General features: G+C 39.8%; 1 protein-coding gene across 2 annotated transcripts in view; it reads left to right on the forward strand.

Annotated features, from left to right (window-relative positions):
* Positions 1 to 27,410, forward strand: part of CACNA1D (calcium voltage-gated channel subunit alpha1 D) — a 355,484-nt gene that overhangs the window by 171,010 nt on the left and 157,064 nt on the right. For both annotated transcript variants that reach the window (XM_067544171.1, XM_067544172.1), the window contains 4 exons: positions 13,290 to 13,429; positions 21,007 to 21,149; positions 22,741 to 22,893; positions 24,190 to 24,386. In XM_067544171.1, the coding sequence (XP_067400272.1) occupies positions 13,290 to 13,429; positions 21,007 to 21,149; positions 22,741 to 22,893; positions 24,190 to 24,386 (633 nt within the window). The remainder of the gene's footprint in view (positions 1 to 13,289; positions 13,430 to 21,006; positions 21,150 to 22,740; positions 22,894 to 24,189; positions 24,387 to 27,410) is intronic.

The raw sequence follows: 27,410 nt of genomic DNA on the forward strand, positions 1-27,410 counted from the left end.
ACATCAAAAACCAGTGCTCTACTAAGTACATAAATAGGGCTGGCAAAAGGGTATGCAAAAACCTTTTTAATGTATTACATCACTGCACAGTAAGGTTTTTTGTTTTTAATATGACTCTAAATCTGTTTTCTAGCCAGACTCACAAGTGGTTTAGATTGTGATACAAATGCCCTCCTCATTCTGCACCTCTAATGCTTACTTTTGCATAGTCAGGTTTCTTTGTGAACATTGGGCTCAATCCTCAACAGGAGCTATGTCTGAGAAGAATGCAAGATCGGATGCTTAGCTTGCATATAAGCCACCTGCCAACACTCCCATAAGTTTTCCGTTTGCCTTGCACATTTCACAAGAGCAGAGGCATTGCTATGTGGTGAATTTCACATCCCAGATCTTCTACATGTTACCTAGCTGTATCAGATGAAACAACTCACAATATCTTCCCAGTTATTGAGAGAGACTATCCCTTTCCTGATGATGTCTCTTCAGCAGATAGTAAACATTATTCCATCACTGCCTTAGTCACTTGTGGGCAAATTTCCAAATTTTCCTACATTGCGCCTTCAGAACAGTTCAGAGTATAGGCAAACCAGTTATTTGTAGTATGTTTTTCAGCAGGGAGATTGGGGATCGGGTACACAGAAATACATATATATATTCTGTATATATATATATTCTGCCATCCTCACTCTGTTTCTTCCTGGTCCTGTTGTATTAGTCTCTTAGATGACATTAAAATGGTAATAACTGTCCTTTTTGGGGAAAAAGAGAAAAAGTTGAAATAGGTTAGAACTGTTGTTATTGTTGATCCCATTTCCTAAGAGTACAAAACAAGACAAACACACACAAAGAGGGAAAGAAAAGAATAAGAAAGATAGAAAATGCAGCTTCTGTCTTTGGTGTTGGCTTTAACTTGTAACCTCATTCCTGGAAAAATACGGACATAGTACCTGGTCTTATCAGCCACTTTGAGATCTGGCAAACTTGTCCTAGCATTGGGTTATTTAGGTTTTAATTGGCTCTCTGGTCATAGCAGTGTTGCAAAATATGCAGTCTTGGCTGGCTAACCAGGCTCTTATTAGACAGAATGCAAAAAGAGAGAGAGAAAGGAAATAAAAGAAATATGGCTGTGTGTGGGGGTTGGAGAAAAAGACAAAGTCTCACATTCCAGATGGTGTTTGGAATTTAGCTGAAGCTGGTGGAGGTGATAGTGTCATCTGGGTCCCTCTCTCTAACCCGATCTGGTCAGGGCATCTCTCAGAATTAGGACAAAAAAAGTCTGGGATCCCAAAAGATTGTGGGGGTGGCAGACGTGATAAAACTTGCTGCATGAGTTTTCTTCAACTAATTTTTCCCAAAAGAATTTTATTTTTCCCCACAAGCGAGTGTTGGGTGAAATAGTCCACATCTTTTCTAAAGACATGTCACATAAAGATCATTGTAACTCACTGTTTACAGCTGAGTTTATAATTAGGGTAAATGTGTAGGCCCAGTTATCACAACAGTCCTTACTCAAAGCTCCCATTGACTTCAGGGAGAGTTTTGCTTAAGTAAGGAATGAGTGAACACTTAATTAGGACTGCAGGATTTTGCCTAATAATACTATAAGTGGAAACTAGAGAGATGCACATATAGCAAGTGATGCATTTGTGTGCACAAAACAGGCACAAACACATGGAAGTATCCATTTTGAGTATGTAAATATGACATTTAGATTCAAAATTTACCTATTTGCTTACTCAATGTTTATTTTACAAGCAGAAGTTGGGTGCCTAATTATTTCTTCATAAATGTGTTATTTACAAGATGTAATAATCCACAAAACACAAGAGCAAAACACATTAAAGTGAAATAATTTAAAAAAGCATATTGACCAGGGGGTGGCCAAACTGTCACTCATGAGCTACATGTGGCTCCTTTATAGTTAAAGTGCTGCTCGCGGAGCCCCCTATGATCCCCTCCTGCCACCCCACTCCCATTCTCTGTCTACCAGACTGGGGTGGGGAGTTTGGAGCTTCTGCCCTGCAGCAGGATGGTGAGGCTATAGGATTCTGTCCAGTGGAGAGAGAGGTCTCAATGGGGTCAATAAGTTTGGCCACCTCTGATGTAGACACATCACTCTATTTTTCACAAAGGTCTGCAGCTTACTTAGAGGTAACTGCTACAGGAAATAATGAAGAAAAGCAATCACAGTGCTAGAAGGTAGTCTTATTCATCTTTCTCTGGCTATCATAGTTACATTCAGAGAGTGTGTCAGGCTGAAAGCATAGGGACTTGCTACTGCATCTTAATTAAATATCTAAAAACTGTCTTTGAAGAATGAGATATTGTTTGAGTGATACAATAAGTTCTTTCAAATGCTAATTCAGACTGCTTTGGTCAGGAGTGGAATTTAGGGCCCAGTCCAATTCCAACTGATTTTATTGGTGCAGGATCAGGCTTTAATTCCTGTTCAGTGCTTAGTTTACGCATCCATTGTTCATTTGTTACATCCAGTGCTACAGTGTGTTAATGACTCTCTTCTGCAATAATTTTTTTCTACACTACTGAAAGGAATATACATTCACTTACTGTGAAATAGTCTTCGATCATCCATGATACACATTTATTGAAAACTACAATATGGAATGTTAGTGATGTAAGATGTACAGCAAAGTTAAAAGTAATTAAAGCCAGACTTGAGCTGTGATGTTTTGGACAAGTCATGTGACAATGCTAAAGAATTACAAGATTTAATCTCTGCATACACTAAACAAGGATCTTATTAGAATGAGGAAAACTTATTATCCATGTGGATTCCATTCTTGGTTCGCATACACCCACATGCACACAATCAGATTCTTTTGGACCAGCAGTGTATGTTAGAGCTGTGCCAGCATCCAAGACATCTTTGCAACCCTCCACTGGAGGGCATGAAGGCCTGAGTGGACCCTACCATTTAAGTTCTTTCTTACCATCTGTGGCAGCATGACAGAACTCCTGCAGTGTCCATTGTCTTCTCCGTTAGTTTGTAGTCTTTTCGCTTCGTTCACAGAGTTAGGGTAGCTATTTCTCATTGGCTAAAAATAAATATAAATAAATACATAGGTTTTTTTTCTTAGTTAAGTTTCAGTTTAAGTCTAGGTCAAGCCACTGTTAGCAAGGGGCATTAGCAACATGGCAGAAGATAAATTCTGACATTTCAAAACCTGCCCGTCATGTAAAGCTTCAATGCTGATCAATGATGGGCTCTGTCAGTGTCTGCTCTGCCAAGGAGAAGGACATATCCTGGGTCCGTGATCCTTGTCAGTCCTTCTATGAGGAAAGTCCTAAAGCTAGAGAAGTCTGCCTGAAGATATTCCTCCGTATGAGCTCAGTGCAACCCTCCTTGGACAACAAAGGAAGGACTGAGCTATGTCACGATCCAGTCATTCAATCCCTCTCTGGGTGAGGGTGAGCTGGGATTTCACCTGAGCTTTCAGGCCTCATCTGCTAAGAAGCCCTAATCATCTGCCTGCATTCCAGTGTTGTTCTATAAGGGACAGTAGGAAAGGCCTTGGACTCACAAGGGACATCCCTCCTGGAACTCCCTACGTATTCCTTACTTGAGGACTTTGCTACCAGGACTGGTTCCTGCTGCGATATTCTCATCCTCTCCTGATGAAGCATTAAGCCTCTCCATGCTTGCCTCAGTGGATAATTTTAAGTCATACCAGGTCCTCAGCGAATGCATGGTAGAAACTCTGTATATATCATTAGTACAATGGTGCAAGAGAAGTCCCACAAGCTCCTGGATGTCTTGCATACATCATTGCCCAGTAGGCTTGCTATGCCAATAAATGAACAGTTACTTACCTTAGAGTAGAACAGTTACTTACCTTAGAGTAACTGTGATTCTTCTGGTTGTGCTGTCCACATAGATTCTATGATCTGCCCTTCTTTCCCACTGCTACAGAGTCCTACTCCTCTTGGATTCTGTATTGGTGAAGGAACTAAGGGGCAGTTGAGCCTGCTCAGCCCTTTCTGCCCTCAGGGGCAGTGATGAGTTCATTCACTGCAAGAGTGCCTCCTTGTAGCTAGGTGTGGCATAGCATCTCTCTCTCCCAATCTGGCACCACTAGCTGATAGTCTCTTCGGTTCCACAGTGGTCTGTCCCTTTAGTGATGTAGCCCTCCAGCTAGGCTAATAATTGTGTCCACCCCCTCAGATTATATAAAGAGTCCTACGAAGGATAATTTCATTGTCATGCAAAAGGTTCTAGGCCTCGCTAAGCCATGGTCCCAGACTCCTGACCCTCTGGGTTATAAGGTCTTCCTAGTCCATATTCCTCTGTAACTGGGGTAGGCTTTTCAACTTCAGCCCCTCTGGGGGTTGATAGGGAAATGTGGGCCCACACTATCCACCACATTCCATTCCGGGACCATGTGGTGGGCACCAAGGTTCTGCATCCCCAAAATGCTTCCTTAAATTGCTTCCTATGAGACTCCTTAGACAAAAAGGCAATACAAAGACATATAAACAAAATGAATAAAGGATAAATTCCAGACCTTGCAATTCTCCAGAGTCCTTTTCCCCTCCTCAGGTCAGGTAGCTTCTCAGCAGTTAGGGGCACCAGGCAGCTGGACCTCCCATAGTGCTCCCTTTAAGGCACTAACAGGGGTACATCTGTTCACCTCCACTACCTGCCTTCTAAGGAACGGCTCAACTCCCCTTTTGAGCGACTGCTCCAGCCCACCCATGCTTTACAGGTGTGGCTGGATGGGGCTGCCTGGGCCCAAAGTAGCTCTTTAACCCCTTTCTCTCCAGTGCGGGGTTTGTATACCCCATCACACAGGTGCACATGGACATTTAGTGTTCCGGTATGGCCGCAACAGACACTGTTGGCCAAAAAGAAATCAATCTCATACATATGGGGCACATGCACATCAAGAATGGAATCCATGTCCATGGATCCATGCCCTTATCAAAGAACCACTGTTACTGTGAAGTAAGTAACCATTCCAAAAGTTTCTCTGCTTCTCTGTTTCACTGCAGAACTTCTTTCATTTCTCAGCCGCCTCCTACCTGGCTTCCTGCTACAGATCTAAAGAGACAGTACACCCACATTGTTGGGGAGGTACAGATCTGGTGTTTTAGTTTAGAGCCATCTATAAATATAAAATAGGAAATAAACAGTATTTAAACAGAATGAAAGGAACAAACAAAATAAAGCTGCAATGCACTTTTCTTTCTCACAAATGGAAAGCCAAGATTTTAGTGTCTATCATTTAATTTTCTACATTGGTTACCAACTCTTGAGAGAATTAGTTTTCTCTCATCTTTATCAATTTAAAAAGTCATGTTCCATGTGTGGAAATATCTACTTTCCCTTTCCTTTCCCTTTTAAATTATTGCTGTGATGCAACACTTTAATGGTTGCAGAGATCTGATAGCACACATCAAAAAACTAAATTACTTTATTACATTTTGAACTTCAAAACACAATTCTCTCCTCTCTTAAAGTGAACAAAATAGAATTTGAAATGATGGGCTATATTTATCAAAAAGATGAGTAGCCTTATGCATTGTCAAGGCACTGAAAGGTCACTGATTTGTTTAAAAGCACATGATTGATTTATTAATCCAAAAATCAAGCATACCACAACCTCTGTTTTCCTTTTCACATGTCTGCACTGCAGAAAGTCTGGTTACTTAACTTTAATGAGTCACTTCATCCCATAATCAGTTCCTATTCTGATTCATGGGTATCAAAAAGTGTCACTGTATGAATGCAGAAGCCATTTTTTTCCAATTCAGAATTAATCCAGCTCTAAGGTGCCCAGGGAGCAGAAAACTTAAGATGAGAAAACTCTAAGTGCAAACATATTAAGTTAAGATTTTGCAAACTAATTACTTTTAATTTTGAAACAATTTTCTCATTAAACTTCTCAAGTTAAACTCTGACTTTCAGTGTATCATTTTACTGCATATAGCAATAGCTTTGCATATTTTCTTCAGAGATTGTGAAAATATAAAGATAATAAATGATGACTAATGTGCACCATCTGGCTGGGTAAAAAAAATAAATAAAATTTCTTCCTGAGCAACCAGTTTCTGCTAAGCTGATTTACTCAAAAGAAGAAAGCAAACACATTTCTCTGCTAAGAAAATGAAGGTTTAATGTCTTCACTGAAATCTTTAAATGCTAAAGATGTCTGAGGATAACATTTGTTTTGTAATACACGATCAATATAAATTAAGTTGATATTGAAGTGGAGTTCATTAGTTTCTCCCATTCTCTGGAGGGCCATGTTGTATCTAATCAATCCTGTTCAGCTGCTGCTTTTTTGTTGCTTTAAGCTTCTCAGTTACTGTTTGGTTATGCTGTTTTTCCTCTTAAAACCTCTTAATTAATTCCATTGTGTTCCACAATATTTGTATATAGGCTGGAGGGAAATTTATATATGTGTATATGCACCTGCAGTGTTTAATATGGAAAGGAGTGATTTATTCTTTTTAGCCTCATTCTGTTAAGCAAATGGCTTCAACGTACTGAGCAACACTGGCAAAGTGCTAGGCACCATTTCAGGACTGGGCCTTTGGTAAGGAGATTGTAACTAGTCTTGCTGTAACTACAGTCAGTGGCCTAACTCTCATTAACTTCAGCAGGCATAAGATTGGGCCCCTAGATAACATGAGCTTATTCATGACCCATATGTCCTTTCAATCTGTTCATAACCCATACGTTCTTTAGATCTACAGTCATCAATTCTTTCTCTGTGATGGTAGATACTAAATAGAATCAGGATACTCATCTCAATTCTTATTCAACATAGATTTTCTTTCTCGTGGCTTTTGGTGGACCAAAGATTATGTATTCATTTATTTATTATATTTCTAAAATGTCACTTACATGTCTCATGGCACAAGTATTCATTTGAAGACCTTTGTAATACCAGCAAGATAAGAAGATGGAGTAGTTTTATACAGATCTTTAGTGATCGGAGAGGAAAGCAGATAAATATATTACCTCATTGACACATTAACTCTGGTTGAGTGTCTTCTAAAGTGTCTGATCTATAGACTTCCTTTTAAATTAATCATTTAGCTGTTGCTGTTTCCTCACTCATTTTTGTAAAACAAACCTAGCTTTGCAAGCTTTCCAAGTATACTAAAAATGTGATTTTTTTTTAAACCTTAGTATGCTAAAGTTTATTTGGTTTTTGAGTAATGCTCACTTAAGCTCTGGAAGTGCTACGGGATGTATGGGCTAAAAAAGACATATTAGTTACAAAGGGTGGCTTAGATCTATGTCCACACTGGTTGGCAAAAGGCAGAGAGGAGTTGTGATGACTACCAGTGCCTCCTAGAGGTAGGGAGGGCAGGGTATCAAGTTTTTCTTACTAAAGGAATAAGATAATACTATTAATAATTAATGAAGCAATTGTTAGATCTTTTGCTTAAAACACCCTCTCTTGACATGGACAAACTTTCCAACTATTAGTATGTGTTAAATCTCCCATTTTTGAGGGATGTTACAAAGAAGGATATGGCAAAGCTACTCCAGCATTATCAGGTTTCCCCAGGATTTGACTTTGGCTTTAAACCTGTATCTGTGGAATGTATGTATGGAATCTATGTATGTGTGGAAGCTGTACAGGTGGCATTGACTAATTTCCTCCTGATTAATGGCTAAAGATCAGAAACTGGATCCTTGTGTGCTTCATCCCCCATTGCAAGTCAGAGCAGCCACACTCATAGCCTCAATGTTAATGATAAATGTGTTTTGAAAATTATTTTCTATAATATCTACCTACCAGGAACCAAGTTCAGAATTGAGTTTGCCTTGCAACCATTGTTGGCCTCGTAAGGCTGTATAAGTAAAGTATCTCTGTCTACGTTAGGTGTCTGATGTAGGGGTCCCTGCGTGGGTGGAGCAGTATCTCACTATCTCTCCTTATAGCTCAAGGCTAATTTGGCAGTAACACCTAGTGTCTTGAGCCTGCAATTGGCAGAAGTGCCTAGTGGTTCAAATCTGTGGGGTGGCAACAGTGCCAAGTAGCTCAAGTCCACAGTACAGGCTGACGGCATGGAGAAAAGTGGAGTGGTGTCTCAGACGCACCATTCTGCCCCAAGCCTTTCAGGTACACCTGTGCAGGTTCCCCTTTCCCAAGAGTCTCAGAGACAATACGGCTTTACATAGTGTGATATAGCGAGGGCAGAAAGCAGTAGGGGAGTGATTGAAGAGAGGTATGCAAGCCTCAGAATGCTCAGGGTTCTGTTCCCTGCAGATCAGCTGAGAGTTGTTAGGGGGCAATTAGGAGCAGCTGAGGCCAATTAAGGACCAGCCAGGTGCTTCATAAAAACCCTCTGCGCCAAACAGACCAGGCGTGAGCTGGGAGGAATAAGAGTGCTGTGCTGAGTTGTGTGTAAGAGTGCTGAGTTCTGTGGAGGAGCAGACCGGAGTGCAGAGTTCTGTGGAGGAGCAAACAGGAGGAAGGTACCAGGCTCAAGAAGCCAGAAGAACAGAAGGAGGGGGAAAATTAGCCCAGTGGAAGAGCTTGCAATTGGGAACATGGTGTCAGCAGCACATAGCTGCTTCTCATAGGGCCCCTGGGCTGGGACCTGGAGGAGTGGGTGGGCCTGGGTCCCTACCCCCTCCTCGGGGAAGACGGGGTGACTGGAGATGCCCAGGCCCACTACGAGCGACAAGAGCGTGAGACCCACTAGGGAGGAGCCGGCAGTTTGCCACAATAGTATTCTAAGGAATGGTGGGGGGACAGCGCAATAAAGATAATGGATTTCAAGAAGGCAGACTATAGCAAACTCAGGGAGTTGGTAGGTAAGTTCCTATGGGAAGCAAGTTTAAGGGGAAAAGCAGTTCAAGAGAGCTGGCAGTTTTTCAAAGAGACATTATTAAGGGTACAAGGACAAATTATCCCACTGTGTAGGAAAGATAGGACGTATGGCAAGAGACTAGCTTGGCTTAACCAATGATCTGAAACTCAATAAAGAGTCCTACAAAAAGTTGAAACTAGATCAAATTACAAAGGATGAATATAAACAAATAACTCAAGTATGTAGGGACAAAATTAGAAAGGTCAAGACACGGAACAAGATTAAACTAGCTAGAGATATAAAGAGTAACAAGAAAATATTCTAAAAATACATTAGATGCATGAGGAAGACCAAGGACAGAGTAGCCCTGTTATTCAATGAGGCAGGAAAACAATAACAGAAAATGTGGAAAAGTCAGAATTGCTAAATGACTTTTTTGTGTTACTTTTCACCAAAACGTTTCGTAGCAATTGGACATCTAACTTAGTTAATGCCAGTTAAAATGAGGTAAGATCAGAGGCTAAAATAGGGAAAGAACAAGTTAAAAATTACTTAGACAAGTTAGATGATTTCAAGTCATCAGGGCCTGATTAAATGCATTCTAGAATACCCAAGGAGTTGACTGAGGAGATATCTGAGCCATTAGTGATTATCTTAAAAAAGTCATGGAAAACAGGAGAGATTCCAGAATACTGGAAAAGGGCAAATATAATGACAGTCTGTAAAAAGGGGAAGAAGGACAACCCAGGGAATTACTGACCAGTCAACTTAACTTCAGTACCTGGACAGATAATGGAGCAAGTAATTAAGCAATCAGTTTGCAAACATCTAAAAGATAATAAGGTGATAAGTAACAGTCAGCATGGATTTGTTAAGAACAAATGGTGTTAAACCAACCTAATAGCTTTCTTTGACAGGTAACAAGTCTTGTGGATGGGGGGAAGTGGTAGATATGTTATATATTGACTTTAGTAGGGCTTTTGATATTGTTTTATGTAACCCTCTCATAAACAAACTAGGGAAGTACAACCTAGATGAAGCTACTATAAAGTGGGTGCATAAACCACTATAAAGTGGTTGAAAAACTGTTCCCAGAGAGTAGTTATCAGTGGTTCACAGTCAAGCTGGAAGGGCATATTAAGTGGGGTCCCACTGGGATCAATTCTGGGTCTGGTTCGGATCAATATCTTCATCAGTGATTTAGATAATGGCATAGAGAGTACACTTATAAAGTTTGTGGATGATACCAAGCTAGAAGAGGTTGCAAGTGCTTTGGAGGTTCCTGGGTTAGTGTTCTTGTTGTATGGCGTACAGTTGCTGGTGAGTATTTCCTTCAGGTTGGGGGGCTGTCTGAAAACAAGGATAGGTCTGCCTCCCACGGCTTGAGCGAGTGACGGATCATCTGCTAGGATAGGTTGTAGATCCTTAATGAAGTGTTGGAGAGATTTTATTTGGGGGGCTATAGGTGATGGCCAGTGGTGTTCTGTTGTTTTCTTTGTTGGGTCTGTCCTGTAGTAGGTGACTTCTGGGTACCCGTCTGGCTCTGTCAATTTGTTTCTTCACCTCTCCAGGTGGGTATTGTAGTTTTAAGAATGTTTTATGGAGATTCTCTGTAAGTGTTTGTCTCTGTCTGAGGGATTGGAGCAAATCCAGTTGTATCTTAAGGCTTGGCTGTAGACAATGTATCGTGTAACGTGTCCAGGGTGGAAGCTGGAGGCGTGAAGATATGTATTGCGGTCAGTTGGTTTTCGGTATAGTGTGGTATTAATGTGACCATCCTTTATTTGTATTATAGTGTCCAGGAAGTGGATTTCTTTTGTGGGACTGGTCTAGGCTGAGGTTGATGATGGGGTGGAAATTATTGAAATCCCAGTGGAATTCTTCGAGGGACTCTTTCCTGTTGGTCCAGATGATGAAAATGTCATCAATGTAGCGTAGGTAAAGAAGAGGTGCTTGGGGACAAGTTTTGAAGAAGCGGTGTTCGAGGTCAGCCATAAAAATTTTGGCATACTGTGGGGCCATGCAAGTGCCCATAGCTGTGCCACTGTCTTCTTGAAGGTATAGATTGGCTCCAAATCTAAAGTAGTTGTGGGTCAGAACAAAGTCAGAAAGTTCAGCTACCAGGTGTGCCATATCCTCATCAGGGAAAATGTTCCTGATGGTTTGTAGTCCATCTTTGTGTGGAATGTCCACAAACCTGGGAATCCTGGATGCCCCATCATCTCAGGCATTGGCACTCTCACAGCAGGACTGTCAGGCTATGTGGACTCTCTCCTCAGGCCCTATGCCACCAGTACTCCTAGCTATCTTCGTGATACCACTGACTTCCTGAGAAAACTACAATCCATCGATGATCTCCCAGAAAACAACATCCTAGCCACTATGGATGTAGAAGCTCTCTACACCAACATTCCACACAAAGATGGACTCCATGCCTTCCTCCACAATTCCCTCTATGTAAAGAATTGCTTCCCAATCCCTTTGCACCAGTCATTCAGCTTCCTCCTACAGCCCCATTTCATCCTCATTGCTCACTCCCAGATCCCCTCCCCATCCCAACATTAAGGGATCAGGAATAACATTTACAAATAAAAAACAAAGGTGAATAATAATTTCTCTGTGTTATGTGCATGGGTCTCCACATTCCCGCATTGGAGACTATAGGGATTGGAGGACAAAGCTAGCTGCCTCTGCAGAGGGCTCTTAGAGGGACCAGAGATTTACCCCTACAGAGGGTTTAGGAGGAGGAGATCTGGAGGTGAAAGAGAAGTGGGAGAATGCGAATCAACTTCCCAGGGACCCCCTATAACCACCCTAAAATTAATGCTGCCTGAGATGAGTTAATGTTTGCACAGTGACCGTAGAAACCCTCTCAAGTAGGGTTCTACAGGGTACATGGGGCATCTGCTGCTGAGGAAGCACTGGCACTCTAGCTCCTGGAGCCATACTGTCAGAAATGATGGAGGACAGGGGGCGCTCTGCAGCTGTGAATTTGGGAAGTGGAATGCCCTTCTCATTCTGCGGGTGGGGAACAGCAACCCCACCTTCCCAGACAGATCAATTTGGGGACTGTCATCCAAGGAGAAACTCAGAGTTCCTTAACCCACCCAACTCCAGCCAGTTTTCCATGAGAGGGGACAATCCCCCACTCCCACCACCTAAATTAAGCCAGTGTCTCTCTGTTAGATTGGAAATTACTTGGTCAGGGTTTGTCTTTTTATTTGTCTGTGTGAGTATATCAGTGCTGCCTAACAAATAAATAATTAATAATAATAATAATAATAATATATATCCTTATGTTATCTGTAATGTTGGAATAAGTAGTGAAAGGATGTAATCATTATTGAGCAGTTTAAATTTCAAATAGTTAATATTCTGTTTGATTGTAGTGAACAATCGCAAATGAATTCCTAATTCAGTATAAAAAATGTGAATCATTCTCTTTATGTCTTGTATCCTTGGCTCCTGCCCTTGTGTAGCAGCAGACAAGTAAACAAAAATGTTGTATAAATCGATGAAGTGATGATTTCAGAAAATGAAAAGAATAGATGTGTTTACTGATCCATTTTGATAGGCAGTTCTTTTCACAATTTACCCCAAATCCAAATATACTAAATATTTGTTTAATAAAGAAAACAGGAGGCCTTTAATAGAAAAAATATTACCCAATTTGCAGTGAAAATATGAAAATAAATTCAAGGTATGTATCTAACCATATTTAAAATGTAAGTTTTAATGTGAATAATTATACATTTTTGAAAAAATGCATTAGGGCAAATTTAGCATTGAAGTGTAAGGCAGTATAACTTAGAGCCCCCTAAACTAACTTAGACTCCCTTATGCTAAGTTTAGACCAATTTACACTCATTCTGCTGATGAGAAGTGCTGTTGATGTAATTTACTTGCTGTTGTAAGAAGGTGTAAAATTAAAGTAAGATAAGGGCCACCTTAACATATGCCTTCCTGCCCCTTAGCATGCAGGTACAGTAACTCAGACTCCTTTACACACCAGTAGAGTGAGTACAGCTAGGACTTATGGATTCTAATTGAGTTGAGGTGAATATAAGGGAAACTAAGTTATAGCTCTTTAAATAGCACTCTAAGGATCGTGTCCTGCAAACACTTAAACATGTGCTTAACTTTATGCATATGAGAATTTCCACTGATATTAATGGGACAACTCACGTTAAGGATATACACACGTGTTTGCAGAACTGGAACCTAAATTTGGACCTTTGTCTCCACAGTAATGTCACAACAAGAAAATTCCTATCTAATTATAGCCAGTTGTATTGACTGTTCTAAAATATTATGTCAAATGCCATGAAAGGGCTGTTTAGATTCAAAGAGAGACCATCTTGAGCCAGTGTGGCTTCCTAGTACTGATTGGTATGATGCAATTATTCAATTACCCATATTAAGCTTTAATTAAAGAAAAAACATTTAAAAGTATTTCATCTTTTATTCTAATACTTGTTTCTTCTCCTCTTTTACAGGAAAAAGTAGAATATGCCTTCCTGATTATTTTTACAGTTGAAACATTTTTGAAGATTATAGCATATGGATTATTATTACACCCCAATGCATACGTTAGAAATGGATGGAATTTACTGGATTTTGTAATAGTAGTAGTAGGGTGAGTCATTCACACTTCACTTTAAACAAGACTTTAAAAACGTTCTGTAAATGTGGTATCATCTTTATGATAAAGTCATTGTTCGACTTATTCTGATGGGACTAAGGGCCTAAGCCTGCTAACTTTTACTCATACATTATTTATTGGTCAGCTCATATGAATGAGGCAGGATCAAGACCTAAAAGGTTTCCAGTTCAGAATGAAGGAACTTGGGTCATATTGCACAATCAGCCTTAAAGCAGAAGATTCCAATGAGTTCTGCCTAAAAATGGATGGCATAACAAGGTCCAATATTAGAGCCCTGTTTTGCAAACTCTTATACATATGAGTTGTCCCCTTGCACCCACTGGGACCGCTCATATGAGTAAAGGTTTGCTAAGTTTGGTCCATAATCCTTTAGAGCTCAGTTGTGTCATTTAAGCACAGTCCAGTGTTGAGGGTGGTGTAGAGTTGCACTGCCCCACATGCAACACCGGAAAAGCTCTGCCCACTTCAAAGAGACAGAGCACCTGCCAGACCTCCCTGGCATCAGTGGGAGACTGGACACTTCTATTCCCTTTCATAGGGTGCAGCACATTGTGGCCCTTCCCACCACACAGCTGGGGTGCATGGATGGAGCCATGACTTTATTTATATTCTATTTTCTATGAAGAAGTGACTGGCTTTGTGGATGTGGGGAAAGCGGTGGACGTGATATACCTTGATTTTAGCAAAGCTTTTGATACAGTCTCTCACAGTATTCTTATCAGCAAGTTAAAGTATGGGTTGGATGAATGGACTATAAAATGGATGGAGAACTGGCTAGAGCATAGGGCTCAATGAGTAGTGATGAATGGCTCCATGTCTAGCTGGCAGCCGGTCACAAGCGGAGTGCCACAAGGGTCGGTCCTGGGGCCGGTTTTGTTCAACATCTTCCTTAATGATCTGGAGGATGGGGTAGATTGCACTCTCAGCAAGTTTGCAGATGACACTAAGCTAGGGGGAGTGGTAGATACCCTGGAAGGTAGGGTTAGGATACAGAAGGACCTTAACAAACTGGAGGATTGGGCCAAAAGAAATCTGATGAGGTTCAATAAGGACAAGTGTAGAGTCCTGCACTTAGGACGGAAGAATCCCATGTACAGTTACAGACTGGGGACCAATGAGCTAGGCAGCAGTTCTGCAGAAAAGGACCTGGGGGTAATAGTGGATAAGAAGCTGGATATGAGTCAGCAGTGTGCCCTGGTTGCCAAGAAGGCTAATAGCATATTGGGCTGCATTAGTAGGAGCATTGCCAGCAGATCGCGGGAAGTGATTATTCCCCTCTATTCGGCATTGGTGAGGCTGCATTTGGAGTAGTGTGTCCAGTTTTGGGACTCCACTACAAAAAGGATGTGGAGAAGTTGGAGGGAGTTCAGCGGAGGGCAACAAAAATGATTAGGGGGCTGGAGCACAAGACTTATGAGGAGAGGCTGAGGGAACTAGGCTTGTTTAGTCTGCAGAAGAGAAGAATGAGGGGAGATTTGATAGCAGCCTTTAACTACCTGAAAGGGGTTCCAGGGAGGATGGAGCTAGGCTGTTCTCAATGGTGGCAGATGACAGAACAAGGAGCAATGGTCTCAAGTTGCAGTGGGGGAGGTCTAAGTTGGACATTAGGAAAACGTTTTTCACTAGGAGGGTGGTGAAGCACTGGAATGGGTTACCTAGGGAGTTGGTTGAATCTCCATCTTTGGAGGTTTTTTAAGCTGTGGCTTGACAAAGCCCTGGCTGGGATTATTTAGCTGAGGTTAGTCCTGGTTAGTCCTGCTTTGAGCAGGGGGTTGGACTAGATGACCTCCTGAGGTCCCTTCCAACTCTATGATTCTGCCCTCCTAGTCCTCTGTGGAGTGCTATGAACCCCTAGGGGAGTAGTGAGAGAGCATTTCCTGCCCTTCCCATTGTGCAGGAGCTACCCTTCTGCCCAGCACAAAAGTGTGGGGAGATTCCTTACTCCTGCCTTGCTGTCACTGTGTAAGGGCTATGTAGCATGTCCCTTGTTATTTCAGGAGGTTTTATATTATAAGTTAGCATAGATTCTCTTTGTATTACATGCTGCCTTAGGAGATTCTTGTTCAGGCATCAAAGAGTTAATCTTATAGCGTATATTTTGTTTTCCTTAAATATGCAAATATTATCCGATCAGACTAAAATAAGAATTTTTTCAATAGTGAAGATCCTGATTAGTTTTTTAAAAAAGAACCCTAATGAAATATTCTGCCAATTAACATCACTTCACATATTGCTGCTGTCTTGCAAAGAAAAGCCTTAGCATGCAATGTCCCATAATGCATTTTTAACAATAGTTTGAATGATACTAAGAGTTTGCCTTTAACTGAAATGAGCCGGGAATTTGAGTGAGAGAGAGAGAGTTCCTAACTCACATTATTGAGGTAATGAAGGAAGATAATGTGATTTAATGGGAAAGGCCAGCATTTGGGGGAAATAGTTGTAATTACCAAATCTGCTGTAGTTTTATGTATGTGTAAATACCCAATATTCAGATATTACTCTTAGATAATTACTGACATTATTGATGTGGTGCCAGACTGCTGGCATTACAGTCATGTTCTGGCCCAGGGTTAAAGTGAGAGTAAAGGGAGCAAAAGTAAAAAATTCTTTAGCCATATAAATAAAAAGAAAACAAAGAAAGAAGAAGAGGGACTGCTAAATACTGAGAATGGGGTGGAGATTAAAGATAATGTAAGTATGGGCCAACACCTTATCAAATACTTTGCCTCATTTTTTAATAAGAGTAATGAGGAGCTTGGGGGAAGTGAGAGGGTGGCTAATGGGAACAAGGATATGGAAGTGGAAATTATCCCATCTGTGCTGGAAGCCAAACTTAAACAGCTTAATGGGATCAAATTACGGGGCCCGGATAGTCTCCATCCAAGAATATTAAAGGATCTGGAACATGTTATCCAGAAAACTACAGGCCCAGTAGTTTGACCTCAATTGTTTGCAAGGTCTTAGAACAAATTTTGAAAGAGAATAGTTATGGACATAGAGATAAAGGATAATTGGAATAAAATACAACATGGTTTTACAAAAGATAGAGCGTGCCAGACCAACCTGATCTCTTCCTTTGAGAAGATAACTGATTTTCTAGACATGGAAATGCTGACTATCTAATCTACCTGGATTTCGGTAAAGCATTTGATACAGTTCCAAATAGGAAATTATTAATTAAATTGGAGACGATGCGGATTAATAGGAGAATTGGAAAGTTGGTAACGAACTGGTTAAAAGTGAGGCTACAACAGGTCATGCTGAAAAGTGAACTGTCAGGCTGGAGGGAGGTTACTAGTGGAGTTCCTCAAGGATTGATCTTGAGACCAATCTAATTTAACATGTTCATTAATCACCTTGGCACAAAAAGTGGGAATGTGCTAACAAAATTTGTGGATGACACATAGTTGTGAGATATTGCCAATACAGAAGGGGTCTGGAATATCATACCAGAAGATTTGGATGACCTTGAAAACTGGAGCAACAGAAAAGGGATGAAATTTAATAAAGCAAAGTGCAAGGTCATGAATTTAGGCACTAACAGTAAGAATTTTTTTCTGTAAACTGGAGATGTATCGGTTGGAAGTGACAGAGGAGACGAAAGACCTGGATATATTGGTTGATGACAGGATGACTATGAGCTGGCAATGTGATGCAGCCATGAAAAAGGCTAATGCAATTCTATGGTGTATCAGGTGAGGTATTTCCAGTAGAGATAGGGAAGGCAAACAAGGCACTGGTGAAACCTCATCTGGAATATTGTGTTTTTGATTCTGGTCTCTCATGTTTAAGAAAGATGAATTCAAACTGGAACCAGTACAGAGAAGGACTACTAGGATGATCAGAGGAATGGAGAACCTGCCTTATGAAAGGAGACTTAATGAGCTGGGCTTTCTTAGCCTAGCAAAACAAAGGCTATGGGGAGATACAATTTCTCTCTCTAATTACATCAGAGGGATAAACACCTGTGAGGGAGAGGAGTTATTTCAGTCAAGGGCTGATGTTGGCACAAGTACATATGCATATAAACTGGACATTAATAAATTTAGGCTTGACATTAGATGAAGGTTTCTAACCATCAGAGGAGTGAAGTTCTGGAACATCCTTCCAAGGGGCATAGTGGAGGCCAAAAAACTAACTTGTTTTATGACTGAGCTTGATAAGTTTATGGAGGGGATGGCATGATGAGATTGATGACAAAGGCATATGGTCCATCCGTGTCTGCTTTTACCAACTAACTCTAATGGCCAGAGATGGGATACTAGATGGGGAAGGCTCTGAGTTACTACAGAGAATTCTTTCCTAGTTGTCTGTCCACTCGGAGGCTCAGGGTCTAATTGATCACCATATTTGGGGTTGGGAAGGAATTTTCCCCCAAGTAAGATTGGCAGAGAGTCTGGGGTTTTGGGTTTTTTGGCCTTCCTCTGCTGTGTGGCACACAGGTCATTTGCTGGTTTGAACTAGAGTAAATGGTGGATTCTCTATAACTTGAAGTCTTTAAATGAAGATTTGAGGACTTCACTAACTCAGCCAGAGGTTATGGGCCGACTACAGGAGTGGGTGGGTGAGGTTCTGTAGCCTGTGATGTGCAGGTCAGACTTGATTATCACGATGGTCCTTTCTGGCCTTAAAGTCTGAACATAAGCTCTGATGTTCTGTGTTTATGCAACACTTAGCACAATGGACTCCTGGTCCATGACTAAGGCTCCCAGGTGCAACAGTAATACAAATAATAGATCATCATTATGTAATCAGGCTCTGCATCAGATCAAGTGATCCTCAACAGTTTGGACTCAGTGCACATGGAGTTTGGTGAGGCCTTTCTGCGGTGGGGTACTTTGTGGGCAGGTGCTGTGGGCTTCACATAAAGGAGTTCCTCTCTCAGACCAAGCAATCTTTGGAATAGTCTACCCCTTTGTCTCCCTTATCCTGTGGCTATGTGATTACTGTAGCCCTGGGCAGTTGAGCAAATCCCTACACTAGCACACCCCACCTAACCATGTTGTTAGTGAACATGGGTGTGTCTTGCAACAAATTCCTGTACATTTCTGTAGAGGGGTATCAATAGATCTAAGTGAGTGTAAGGGGACGTCTGTGTTATACCATCTTTTATGTCACCTCTATATGTGGTCCCTCTGTCTCCAAAACATCATATGATAACAAGAAAATTCTGACCTAGTTATAAAACAGTGACTACAATTGGCTTAATTTAATTACATTAAATGCTCGCCCGAATCCACAGTAAATAAGAAGAATTGGATTGTCTCCCATCAGATACTCAAAGCCTCATTCTATGATCCTGCCTATTCACCAGTCCAGAATAGGAAGGCTTGGTGTACGAGGTCCAAGCCATGTAGTCATAGATCCAACTCACCATGACAGAGTAAAAGGAACCTCCACAAAACACAGGCCAGTGGCTCACAGGAAATGCAGTGCTCTTGCCCAAGCACCCTAATTTTAAGATAATCAGTTACAGAACATAATAAGCTAGTACAGCGCCGGTTATTTGACTAACTTGCACCCCTAATGAAACTTAGTGAAAAATTATTTTCATATTTGACCTTATGTAGAGATGGAATTATCTCTGGATCAGATTCCTTTTGAATGGATTAGTCATGAAACTCCATCAGACATTTTAATAGCTTCAAAGGAGCTGCCACAGGTGTCCAGCATTAGATATGTTACATGAAATGCTTTCATTGTGCGTCATCAGCAGAAAATGTAATGGCTCCAAAAGCAAAATCATGACAACTGTTCCAAAATACACATCAAGAAATTATGGCACATATACAGAAATCAAGTTTCTAAAATAAATAATTTGGACATTTAATTAAAAGAATATTAAATGGTTTTAGCACACCTTCTTGGATAGTAAATGTTATGTTTTAAAGAAAATCAGAGGCTTGATGGCTTTATAGCTTGTTGGTTTAGTAGGCCTGAGATATGTTGGCAGAGCTGAAGGCCCAGCCCTGCACTTTGTTTTCTCTGTCCCCACTCAGTCAAAACTCTCACTGAAATCAATCAGTTTATGGATTACTTAGAGAGTAATCCATCCACTGTTTAGTGTCTGGTCCGGCATTCTCCTTTCAGGCAAAACTCGCACTGATTTCAATGGGAGCTTTGCCTGAGAACAGAGTCCAGAATCAGGCCCCAAGGGAGGAAGCTTGCACAGCAGTTTACTATACCTGTGGACCTCTAATTTGAGGAATTACTTATGCACTGAGTGCCTGACAGTATCTTCCCCACTCAGGCCCTGATTCAGCAACATACTTAAGCATGTACTTAACTTTAAGAACATGAACAGTTCAATTATAGTCAATGGGATTACTCACATACTTAGTTAGGCCTGTATTTAATAACCCTGCTGAACCAAGGCATAAACTGTTATATGTCTGCATTCTGCCATCTCTTCAAATATGTGGATCTCTGGATATGCATAAATTCAGTGGGCCAGATCATGACCCCAAGATATGGGAGCTCCACAGATTGTGGAATGGAAGTGGATGACCCAAGTTGGGTTTTTATGGAGTCTGGGGGAAGCCACCAGTATTCCAGCTCTGGCAAGCTACTAAACTTAACATCTGTTTCTTAGCAACCCTGTGATTCTGGATGATTTATAACTAGAGCTGTGAAAAACTTTCTTGACAAAATTCAAAACCAGAGAAAATTTGCCTGCTTTCAGGTGTATTTTACAAACCTAAAACACAGGCTAAGTTCATAAAATATTTTGCTGAGGTTCACAAACCTTTCAATGGAACTAGGCTGAGTTCTGATCAGGCACTGGGTGATAGGTTTGTGTGGAAAACTGTATGATGCTCACCATAGTTTGCATGGCTCAGACCTGAAATCTAGCAAACATGGAAGTGTTCACAATCCAGATTGAAATGTAACATACAAAATGAAACAAAACTTGAGACGACCTCTGACTTTAACCACCTGCTTCAGTTTTAACTTTTATGGTTATTGAACTTCCATTCTGTCACTATTTTAGTGAATGGTGTCTGTCAGTTAAGAAATGCAATACAATAGTGAATCTTCTGGGAAAAAGTTATGAGTAAGAAACCAATCTTTTTGGCTTTATGAAATGTCTGACTAATTAAAGTATTTTTGGGGATGATTTTTTGCTGACTATGTTTAGAATATTGAACTGTAGCGTAATTGGGAGTTCATATATTCTACAAAATGTAAAACTGGTAACTTCTTGTCATTATCTATTTAATGTTCTAAAGGAAAGATTAATTCTGCAAACCTCACAATCTGAAATTTTTGAACAAAAAGCAGTGATAAAATAGCTTAATTGGTGTAAAACTGGCAGAGACTGTATACTAGCAGAATGTTAATTTAGTGGATACTGTGTGATCATCACTCTTTGGAGGATTAGAAGCTCTTGTACTTTGTAACTCTTCTGTCATGTTTTAATACATAAGTATACGTCTCATTTTGACAGCTGAACAGCTTTTCAGAACTATCCTCAGTTCAAGAAATTTTCTAACACTTTTGATTACTTGTTAAATGATTGGTGGTGATTTTTTTTTCTTTTTATTTGGTAGATTGTTTAGTGTAATTTTGGAACAATTAACCAAAGAAACAGAAGGTGGTAGCCACTCAGGTGGCAAACCAGGTGGCTTTGATGTCAAAGCCCTAAGAGCCTTTCGTGTGTTGCGACCTCTCCGGCTTGTATCAGGAGTGCCCAGTAAGCTATTTTCTATTTAATTCTGTTGGCATGAATAAAATAACCTTTCCATTATGTTATCTTTTCAGATTATTTAGCCTTCTTGCTCTAGAGAGTAGAATAAAAGTGACAGGGTAAAGTTGACTTTTGTTATCTGCTTATGTAGATAAAATATGTTTTAAGATATACGATGTCATGTTTGAAGTAGAATAAAGGATTGTGAACTCACTGAGTGGATGATCATCTTACACAGTTCACTAAGCAGACAGAAGAATACATTTAACTTTTAGAAATTCTATATGAAGTAAATCACACATTCAAATGCAAAGGCACCAAAAAATAAAGTTGAGATTCTTGATACCAAAATCCTGGGAAACATACTAAGTAGCTAGTCCTAAAATAGTCCATATGTAGGTAAGTTTATGTTAAAGCAAACAACATATTTTCTGCCTTCCCGGCGCACAAATAATTCCTGTTGATCTTAATGGGATTTACTGATGCTTACACCACAGGGAATAAAAGAGCAATTTCCAAAATTAGGAAACCTAAAAAATAGAGCAATTATTTTAAAAAGACAGTTGAGTTTTCTAATTATCCTTTCTATTTCCTTTTCTTTCATTGCTAATTATTGATGTTTTGAGTTGAATGAGGCCTCTGTGTTTCATAACCCAGTTTCTTACATTTGATCCAGCGGCAAAGTAAAAATGCTGTTTATTACATCATAATCTGTTGCCATGGAAATGATTGTGATGCTACAGATTTAGCAAAGGAATTTCAGTGGAGAATGAAGCAGAACGGGGGGGAGGAAGGGGAAAGGTATGCTGTGATGGAGAAAGCCTTTATTTAAATACAAAGGAGCCACATTCTGCTTTCTTTGAGACTGGGCCAGCCCCCAGTCACTTGAGGCTTGAAGTGCTATCAGTGAGAGCAGAATTTGACCAAAATACATTTAGGGAAAAGAAAAACTATAAAAACTATGTGAAAAGTAAATGAATGTGTCCATGTATGTTTATGTTTTAAAGTTGTTTTCAGTGTATCAGTTTTAAAGATCTTTACTGTACAGGTGCGGTGCTCTCTAGCAGCACGAGACTTTCCCAACCAAAGGCCTAATCCTGCAATGAGCTGTGTGCAGTTGGGACCCTCCCCCCTGCACCTGCCTGCCCTGAGCTCATTGCAAGATAATGGCCTGAGCTTAGAGTTTTTCAAGATTCTTCAGATGATGTAAAATCCCAGCCATCACCTTGAATTCACCCCATCTAAGGAGTATGGATTCTTGTTACTGCCTTTCAAGCATTGCTTTCGATTACATTAGCCTAGCTGAACACAGATAATATTCAGTTAGAATTTTGAAATGGAATACAAAGCTTTAAAATCTTCTAAAGCAGCCTTGGGCTTAGACATTCGCTCCTGAAACTGAGCAGCTTCAAAATTCTGACACTGAGCTGGTACGATAATATTTTGTGCATCTTGTTCAGGGGAAACCATAGATTCACTACACTTTTTAAATTGATGGCATGCTTCACTTTTTAAAATGTAGACGATTTCATAATCAGGAAAAGTTAATGCCATAGAAGTCTGACTCACTGTCTTTGTATGTGCTTCTTTTTTTTAGGTTTACAAGTTGTCCTGAACTCCATTATAAAAGCCATGGTTCCCCTGCTCCACATTGCCCTTTTGGTATTGTTTGTAATCATAATCTATGCTATTATAGGATTGGAACTTTTTATTGGAAAAATGCACAAATCATGTTTTCTTGTTGATTCAGGTAAGTGATGAAGCCATTAACTAACATAAGGGCCCAATTCCCAATCCCTTTTAAGTCAATGGGACTTCAGTGGGAGCAGGATAAGACCTGAAATGTTAAAGCTATTGTAAATCTTAGTTTCCATAGGGATGCATGATTTTAGGAAAAGCATGTTAAATTTTAGAAAGCTAACTAAAGAATAGAGCACTGATACTTGCTGTGAACTGATCTTGTTTTTAAAAAATGTAGCCAAAGGGTCAGCCCAACAATGTAGTGACAGCCCATGGTGGGAAACACAGTAATTGGACTTTGAATCCCAGGCTAGTGAAGAACTAGTCATATCACGGAGCAGACATACCCCCCTGAGGCAGAAAGCCAGCTGTCTCTCTGCTTCAGCACTTTGGGCAGCATGATTATAGGAGCAAGCACTGAGATGAGTAATAGAGGCATCCAATCTTCCTACATTCAGATGAGGGTTTAAATGATGCAGTGAAAACATGTGGTATGGGAAGTCTCTGGAGGAGTGAAAGATCACCACTAGAGAAATGAAGTTTTGTAAGTAGGGTATGTGAAGTCTGGATGGAACAGATTAAATGCAGGATCTAGTCCGGGACTGCTTACCTGCTAAAAGGAAGAAAGGTGTTAATATGGGATGGAAAAAGGAAGAGTAATGAGAAGAAAGCAAATGTTAGATAAACTTCAGTAAAGAAAGATTCATTGTGTTACCTACAGCTGTCAGAGTGCTTCGTTTCATTTGCAATGTTGTAGCCATGCCGATTGCAAGACATGAGAGAGACAAGGTGAGTGAGATCATATCCTTTAATGGGCCAGCTTCTGCTGGTGGAAGAGACAAACTTGCAACCTGCACGGAGCTCTTCTTCAGATCTGGAAAAAGTAATCACAGGTGTCACAAAGCAGGACAGAGTGTTAATTCGTTATGATTAACAATCTGTCCTACCTTGTGTTTTGCTGTGACACTCTGATTACTTTTTCTAGACCTAAAAAAGAGCTCTGTATAATAAAAAAGCTTGTCTTTTCCACTAACAGAATTTGGTCCATTAAAAGATATTACCTCACCCACCTTCTCTCTTTCATTTCATTGTTGTTTTATCTGAACTGTTTTCTCTATTAATTTTTGAGTATGGCTATTTTTACACTTGTAGAACTTGATCTTGAGAGGTGATGAGTGCCCTGCATTACCCATAGACTCTCAGCACCTTTCAGGATCAAGCCTTGAATGCATAATCTCTCCAGGCAAGTGATTTCACAAAAATTTTGAGAACTCAAAATTCTGAAATGGTTTTGGTCAATTTTCAGATATATTAGTTGAAGATGATCCAGCACCTTGTGCGTTCTCAGGGAATGGACGTCAGTGTGCCGTGAATGGCACCGAATGTAGGGGAGGCTGGGTTGGACCAAATGGAGGCATAACCAACTTTGACAATTTTGCCTTTGCAATGTTAACTGTGTTCCAGTGCATAACCATGGAAGGATGGACTGATGTGTTGTACTGGGTAAGTAGCTTTGTAAAAAATAGAAATCTCTGAACTTTGCTTACTCTTAAACAAGCTTCAATATGCAGATGAGAAACTAACTATGTAAAACAACTCTGTGAGCAAGACGCCTTGGCAAGATAGTTCTGCTGTAAAGGAGCACAGCTGCACTCTTCTTCCAGTCACAGCATCTCACTGGATTCCTCAGGCTAAAAAGCCCTTTCAGAAGCAAATTTGTGCACAGCTGATTTTTTTAAACCTATTCCATTTAGATAAATTTAATCTCATATTTATGTCCCTTGGACTAGCATTCTTTATGCAAGCCTATAGTTTTTCAATAGGTCTTTTCTGATTTTGTTTAAAAGCTCTCTTTTTGCATCTTCATAGTATTGTAGTGAATTAGACCCAAGCAAACTCTCAGCTGTCTTCATTTGCCTTGGTGTCTACAAACTATTTTTTCAAACCTTGACTACCATGCTTCAGGTCCAACTATGTCTCCATTGAAACAACAAAAATATATTTGAGAGGCCATCACTGTTGAATAGGGACCAATCCTGTAAACACTTACGTATTACCAAGCACAGTGTTTATTTTTTAGCATTACAGTAGCACCTAGAGGTCAGGATCCCATTATATTCAGCACTGCACATGGGATAGTGAGAAGCAGACCCTACTGCAAAGACCTTATTGTATAAATGGACAATCTGAAGGAGAAAGGAAATATTTTCATCCCCATTTTACAGATGGGGAACTAAGGCACAGATAGATTTAAAATCTTTGCCTTAAAGTATTTATGCATCTAAATATGCAAAGAGACACCTAATGAGATTTGTAAGAGCCTAACTCCCATTGCAACCAATGGAAATTAAGCACTTATCTGTCTATTTAGGCCCCTCAGTACCTCTAAAAGTCGGACCGTAAGTGACTTGTCTAAGGTCACACAGGACGTCTGTGGCAGAGTTTTAGTCTAGGGCATTAACCACAAGACCAAACTTCCTCCTTAAAGTCAATAGGACTATTCGTAGTAATCACTGTGCTCAATAATAAGCATTTGCAAAATCAGAATCTTAGTAAATGTAAGATAAAATGTATATTTTAAAGAACTGATGAATCAAGAAAAAGTGGTTAATCTAAAAAATCCTCAACAAAATGATGTTAAAATGGGGGAGGTATCTAAATGTCTTTGAACATTTTTTTTTTTGGCTGGAACTGCATCCTAGGAGTGTTTCTGTGGGTCTGTTGCTCACAGTAGTCCACAATTTAGATGGCTTTATCTGAGTGTATCCTAATGGGATGATTTGTTAATACCAAAATCGTTTATTAAATATTAGATGCAGTTAGTGAAGGGGTATTTATGTAGCCTGGGGTCATTTGCTGCAAATCAAGATGAAACATATTGTATCTAAAAATGAAATACTGTATCAGCACATGTATACCTGGCGTATAATCCAACGTGATACTGGGATGCCTAACTACACAGAGACATTTCTTAAGCTGATATCACAATTACAAAATAATTAAAATGGCATGCCAACAATCTGTAAGATTGCAAAATGCAAATTTGGCAAAATATTGAACTTTGCTTACCAGAAAATACTGCTAGAGTTCTGAAAGACAGCCCAATTCTGCACTCACTAACACACCTAAAATGCAGGCTTGGGTCCATATCAGACACGTGTGACATACGTCTTACATACATAAGGTATATTTTTCCCTTTCTATAATTTGGTGCTGGTTTCTTGGAATCAATCAGAACACTCACTTGTTCTCTTTCTCTTTCTCACTATCTCTCTTGCTGGCTTTCTCTCCCTATCTTTTCCTAATTGTCTCAGGAGACTTTATGAATGTACAATTTGTGCATGTGTTTATATCATTTGTATCTGTGATGAGAAAAACCCACATCTTCCATACCCCATAAAAGTGAAGTCATGGCAGGGGAGAGGTGCAGTAGAGAACACAGGCAGTTTTAATTTTTGGAGGCAAGAACATACCCAAATTTTGGTAGTTATGAACCTATTATTTATTATTTCTTTCAATATATAAAAAGATAACTTATGCTAAAAGCTCTAGAAGATTTAACACATTTTAAAGTACATGATTCATACAAAATAAAATAAATAAATTAAGCTGAGAACTTTTCTTCCTTTAATAATTAATCAACCAATTGGTTCATCAGACGCATAAAAAATTAAAATAACTCCCCATTATAAAGGCAAGACCTTCATCATAAAACACCACTCTCCCCACACATTCAAAAAACAGATGGGTCTTGCAATATGCTTTTAAAGTCATCAAACTCAGGTTATATGAGACCAAGAGTGGCAATAATAACCAAAGTTGAGAATTCACTCAAAAACCCATTTTTTAAATACAGTTTTTTCCAAATGGAAGACATTTGTAGCTACATAGATGTCAATTTTCATTTAATTGCAAAAGACACTGAGGTTATTGACCAGAAACGCAAAGAAGTGTACCCACCTTGTAAAATATTCCAAATATTTTGCTCTGAATTTGCCTTGAAGACACCATTTAAATAAAATTGGTTCTTGGTCCTTTCTCTCTGTAGATACAATACACCTCTGACTGCCAAGCTGGCATCCTTTGACCAGGATGGAAGAATGTCACTTTTCTTAGTTTGATTTTACCAGTTGAGGCTGTGGCAGGTTCATCTGCTATTAGCTAATAAATGAAAAACTTTTAGTAATAATGACGAATAAAAATGTAAGAGTCTTGTGCAATCAAGAGGACCTATATACTAGTTTTGAATGGACTTGTTCACGGAACCCAAAGAAATCCATTATCTCTATATTTGAACTCGTATATGTTTTTATGGGCTTTTTTAATCTTAGGAAGCTGTTGATGAGGTCAAAATAACACGAGATCAAGTCTCCTAATGATATTTCAATAATCCGGAAGCTGAAATACAATCAGAAGAACAGCTCCTTTCTAAATGTGGCCCCATTTATAGTTCCCTGAGGTGCTAAAAATGCTGCGGCAAATAGAAACACAAATACAAATATTAGACACATTCCTGATTTTCATTTG

Source organism: Emydura macquarii, unplaced genomic scaffold, assembly GCF_026122565.2.
Source record: "Emydura macquarii macquarii isolate MOO-44397 ecotype Brisbane River unplaced genomic scaffold, CSIRO-AGI_Emac_v2 contig_968, whole genome shotgun sequence".
Classification (NCBI taxonomy): Eukaryota; Metazoa; Chordata; order Testudines; family Chelidae; genus Emydura; species Emydura macquarii.